This window comes from Eufriesea mexicana, unplaced genomic scaffold, assembly GCF_001483705.2.
Source record: "Eufriesea mexicana isolate 0111107269 unplaced genomic scaffold, ASM148370v2 scaffold5018, whole genome shotgun sequence".
NCBI lineage: Eukaryota > Metazoa > Arthropoda > Insecta > Hymenoptera > Apidae > Eufriesea > Eufriesea mexicana.
In genome coordinates this window covers 128568-133997 of record NW_016912973.1, presented here as the reverse complement: position 1 = coordinate 133997, position 5430 = coordinate 128568, and the positions used below count along the sequence as shown (strand labels likewise).

Genomic DNA, 5430 nt, shown 5'->3' with positions numbered 1-5430 from the left:
AGGAATTCTCTCTTACAATAAACGATATACCTGACCGACAGAAATTCCGGGAAAATCGATTCCTCTTTCGAGTTCCTGCTCAATATCGCACGGAGGCAAAGAAAAAGAACGGCAGGAAGAGTACCAGCTCGAAATCTGTCCACCGATGATCCATCTGACCAAACGGGTTTTGGGAGCAGCCAATTAATTTGATCGAGTGACGATTCGATTTGCGGTTGCTTCGCAGGCAATTAACTAAGTCCCTCGTGTAACCTGGAAAAAACGTGTTCGTGGATTTAATCTAAAGTCAATATTCGACTGGCAGATGCGAACGAGAGGGTGGAGAGTTTCCTCTGGATATCAGCGATCAGTCGCGATTACTATTCGCTGATATATTCAACCACGTCGAACTCATTCACGAATGAATGAGATCGGTAGCCCTTCCTCTCTGCGGTATACAGTTTCAATGTCAGTCACAGGAAGCAACTTGATACAGTTGGCTTCCGACGCGCGTGCGGACGCTTAGCAAATGACAATGTTACTTAAGCGTCCGTTAACGAATGGGCAGCCATCTTTAACTGCTACCGAGCGGACGAAATTTCACCGAGAGTCGAAAACAGTTGTAAATAATTAAACACGGTGTCTTTCTCTCGGAAAGCGAGATACTCGAAGTACTCGGAGACGAAATATCGAATACGAATTTCTAAATTTCCGAATCTTCGATTAATTTGAATCCTTAAACCTGAAAACCGATTCGAACAGAAAAGCTACCGGAACCTTCTTCCCTCGCGTGAAACAGGGTGAGCACCACTGTCGAACAGAAGGGCGCGTGCCAAGAGTTCACATCTGCCGCAGTTGTTTTCGCATCCCCTCGGTTTCTTTCTGGAACACCACCACCACCACCACCACCAGCACCACTACTGATAAATGCGTCTCCGGTTTCAGAAAAAAGGCTTCCGCAGGAAGCAGTAGCAGGCCTTTCCGTCTCGAACTTTCCGGTTCCTTCCTCTTCGACCGCCAAGGAATCACCCTGGACGGAAGGAAGCCTATCGTGAAAAAAATATTCATAAAATTCGCCGTCGTTCCATGTGTTTCTATGGCGAGCAAATATAAGCGAAAACAAACACGCGTTACCCTAATCACCGGCTGGACAACGTCTAACTCCGTCGATTCCTGTGTTCCATTTGGCAATGGAAACGTTTCAATGATGATTGCCCATTGTCTATGCGGCGCGGTGCGTTTTCCCAACAAATTGTCTAGTCGCAGAGAATAATCGCAGAGGAGAAATAATAAGAGAAGAGTTCAGATGGTGTGACGATTTCCTCTTCCTTTCTCTAGCAAGTCCTCTTCGAAGGCCCCTCTCATTTGTCGGCTCTGCAGTGTCTCCTTAAGCCCACTGTAGAAACGTTTAATGGTCATCGGTCCCGTCTGCAAATTACACGTTCTAACGTGTCATTGTTTCCCCGGGATATTTTCCAAATTTTCTTTCAAACGAAGATTTACGACAACGTCGACGGGAAAACGAGCAAATTCGAGTCGACTTGGACTCGGAAACATCGGTCTGGGAGTTAGGAAATTATAAAAGGGGGCCGGGAAAGTGGTGGTACGGGCCTGGGAAAGGGCCCAAGGAAGGGGACCGACTCAGGTAAGCAGCTGCAAGCATCTGCAGAGGCAACAGCAGCCGCGTGCTTAAATTAGTCCCGGCACAACTGTCGTTCGCGTAACATGCAGGAGAGAACATTCCTCAGTTTCGTGTTTCGAAGAGCGTAGCGAGGAATTCTGTAACAGAAACAGATACTAGTCAGTTGTTGATCCACTTGCGAGAAAGGTGCACGAAACTTTGATATCGAACAGTCGTAAAACACGGTCGAGGAAACGATGAAAAGAGTTCGATTCTGAAAGAGAACCGTTGGACCTTGATTTGTCTCTGAAACATATAGGGGATTTCATATTGGAATTTTGTGATTATGCTCATTATCTCGCTAGGAACAGTTCCAAGTGAATTTTATCGATAGAGAAGTCCGTATGGCTCGGAGATCCTTGGGAAATTAGTGGAGAACTTGGACTCAACGATCGTATGAAGGTTCACAGAGAGTTGATCCAACGAAGAAGAAGAAGAAGATGCTGATACTTAGGCTAATCGTGGTGTCGAGCCTCTGCTGGATGGCCAGGTGCGATTTATTGGACCTGTACGTCCAGCACATGGACGAGACCATGAAAACCCTGGCTTACAGGAACAGGCATCATCCAAAAGACATTACGTCCAGGATAAAGAGAAGCCTTCGAGAGGAACCGCTTCTCAGAGTCGGTACGTTCAAGAAGCAACGATTGGACGTTGACAAAGAGTGGTACGCGCAATGGAAAGCAAAGAGGAAGATCCCTTACAAAGAAGACGGTCTAGACTTTCCGAATTCGAGGGAAGAGAACCTGGACCCGAGTCAGCACGAACTGGTGAACAACGCGAGTGGGATTCTCGGCAAAGTGTCCGAGGAAACGACCATCGCGTTGGTGGAGACGAACGAAACCGTGGACGCGTTCGACATCGAACTTTCCAACGAGGATTCAACGTGGTTCAACGATACGGCATCGTCTGACAGGCAGTCGATCGAAATAAACGGGGACCCGAGGATCGAATCTCGAGAAGAGACTACTCAGACGACAGATCTGCACGACGACGTCGAAATCGAGGGCAACTCTCAGTTCGAAATCATCAGCGAGACCGGTACCGCTGGTCCGAGTCTCTTCGACGATCCCATCTTGAAAAGAATCCCAAAATCGCGTGACCGAGTTCCTAAGAAATATATCCCACCGACGGATAAACTAGCGAAGCTTTTTCGCGGATACAAATACGTCGATTACGAGGAGACCGTAGACAACAGACCCAGAAGAAGCGTGAAGGAACCAAAGTTCACCAGACACGAGAAGCTGGACGACGATGGCGAGGTTATCCTCGAGTGGGATCCATCTGACGACGAGATGGTCACTTTCAAGGTCACCGCGAAGACCTTGGGATACATTGGCATCGGGTTCAACGAGAAAAACCACATGAAGGGGGCTGATATTCTGCTGGCCTGGGTGGACGATCACACGAGAACCGCCAATCTGCTGGTAAGTCTTTCTCTGTTCGATCTCAATCATCGGTGATCGATGAGGGGGGGGACTGGTCGTCAAAGGTATTCGGTGCTATGATCGATAGCCTCGAATCTCTGATCTCCGGTGAAACGAATTCGCGATTTCTTTTAAGTTTCCACGCTTCGTTCTATCCGGCGTGCAGCCGTGCTCTAATCATCGGTTAACATAGCAAGACGGTGATTAGGATGCGTGAGAATAATCGAGCATCTAACTGGAAAGTCTGCCGGCGTCTAGGCTGGCCGCGTGGGAAGAACTCGTTTTCTTCTTATCGCAATGCGATCCTAGATTTCTCGAGCCTCGCGTATGATTCTATTTTCGCTCCGCTTTCGAACCGTCGGCGATCGGTTCTTGCGGAATCAATTAAACGGCCGATCGAGGAGAACGCACCTCCGGCGATCCGGCGAACGCCGCGTCTACGCGCGTTCGGAACGAAAGCGACGAAGATTTAATGGACTGGCAAGTTTTTCGCGATTCTTCCCTCTCGGCTCGTGAGACAGTCGGAGATCTATCGGCGTGGATCCTCGTCGCTGTGGATCGAGCTGGCGAAGAAAAGATGGGAACGGGGCGGGGTGAGGGAGGGCAGATCGAAAGGATACAAAAAGCAGGGGAAGAAAGGGAGGCAACAAAGACGACGACAACGAGGATGAAGAAGAAGAAGACGAGAGAAACCGAGGTGAAAAAGAAGATAAAGAAACGAAAAGCCAGGGAATTAAAGGAAGATTAAGAAGGCGGCTGGGGCAGAAAGGGAGGTCGAAACAGCAGTCTGAAGGACCTGTGAAGCTGAAAGAAGGATGAGCAGAAAAAGAAAAAACAAAAGGGGGTATCGCGAGTCGAGGTATCGGCCTCTTCTCTCCCTGCCAGACGACCAAATCCTTCTCGAAAGGGATCCTGGTCGTGGTTTCGTTTCGGTCGCACGATCCGTATTAATGAGGTTCGTTTAATTAACGCGTCATGGGAGATTCGAGATTTTCTTCTCTCGTCCCGACGCGTAACAGCTTATCGAAGGAGCAAACACATCCGCGAATTCGTAGGATATTCCAATCTCTCTTTCGCTTTTTCGCGAGAATACCCTGGTATATACCTCGAAAGAGTAACACGTGTAAATTACCGACGAAGATCAGTCCGTAGAGGGACCCCGAGGTATCCAGATTCAGATGTACGACGAAGTTCCATTCGGAGAGATGCAACCAGGGGGATTAAAAAGAAACTGGTTATCGAAACCAGCGCCTCCTCGCACTCTCGTTCCCCCTTTTTTCCTCTTGCTTCTCCGAATTCCTAATCTTAATTAAATTTATATCCATCGTTCGAGGTATGCAACACCGTTCTCGCTACCACAGCCCGTTGTCCGCTTAATCACCGTGAGTCTACGATTCATGCGAACCGACGAAACTTCGTAGAGCTAACGAAGCAAGGAAAAATGGGCCGGAGAGGTTGTCCAATGAAATTGGCAATTACTCGAAATCTAAAGCACTTGAAAGTAAAAAACGACGTGGGATTTTTCGACTCGATTTACTCGATACTTATCCGCGAGGACGAAGAGGGCTGGAGAAAAGAAACAGCGAGAACGTAGCCGATGAACGCAGGTGGGAGAAGAAGAGGAGCCTGAACGGCGCTGGTAGAAAATTAACGAACGTCGTTCCAGCGGTCGAGATAAAGTCGTGATAAATTTACGTCCGGCGAGGGCAGAGAGGCCTTTCTGTTCGGCCTCTTCGATTCGCCTTCTTCTCGCCTCTTCTACCTTGACGAATTCGAAATCCACCGGCGAACCTGTGACCGCTTGTCAAATGCATGACTCGACGATATTTCGCTGGGAATATCGAAAGACGAGAAAAGAATTAGAGACCGCGAATGTTATTCCACCAAAGTACCATCAGCGATCGTTCCGACCTGTCGCTGATGGCCCTGTACGACCGATCATCCGTTCCGTTAGCGATAATAGGTGTTACACGTTCGGGCAAGTGTCTTCGGCGCAACACAGTCGCGAAACCGGCCCCATGTAAATTCGAATCCGCGAACAGCCTGCAGAAATAACGCCACTAGCAGTGTCGAGTGCGCGAGGTGGATACAGAAACACGTAGGACACAAGTACGTACTTACACGTAGGATAGAGGCCGAAAGCGAAGGGTGTACGGAGCGTTGCGTGACTGAACGTGTGACGAGCACACAGGACCATGGACGTGTGTAAGAGAAGGCCCCCTCGGCATAGGTATGTTGTGTCCAGGGAGTTGGTTCCAAAGGGTCCCAGTCAAGGCCTCCAGACATCGGCGGGGGGAGGCTACGCGAATCTTTGAGCATCGTTGCAAAGAAAGATGAAGAGCG

General features: G+C 49.0%; 1 protein-coding gene across 1 annotated transcript in view; it reads left to right on the top strand.

Moving 5' to 3' along the window:
* The first annotated feature begins 2093 nt into the window (after positions 1-2093).
* LOC108551815 (MOXD1 homolog 1) overlaps positions 2094-5430 on the top strand; it is an 11700-nt gene continuing 8363 nt past the window's right edge. Inside the window, exon 1 of the mRNA XM_017906129.1 lies at positions 2094-3087. Coding sequence (XP_017761618.1) covers positions 2101-3087 — 987 coding nt within the window. The 5' untranslated portion in view covers positions 2094-2100. The remainder of the gene's footprint in view (positions 3088-5430) is intronic.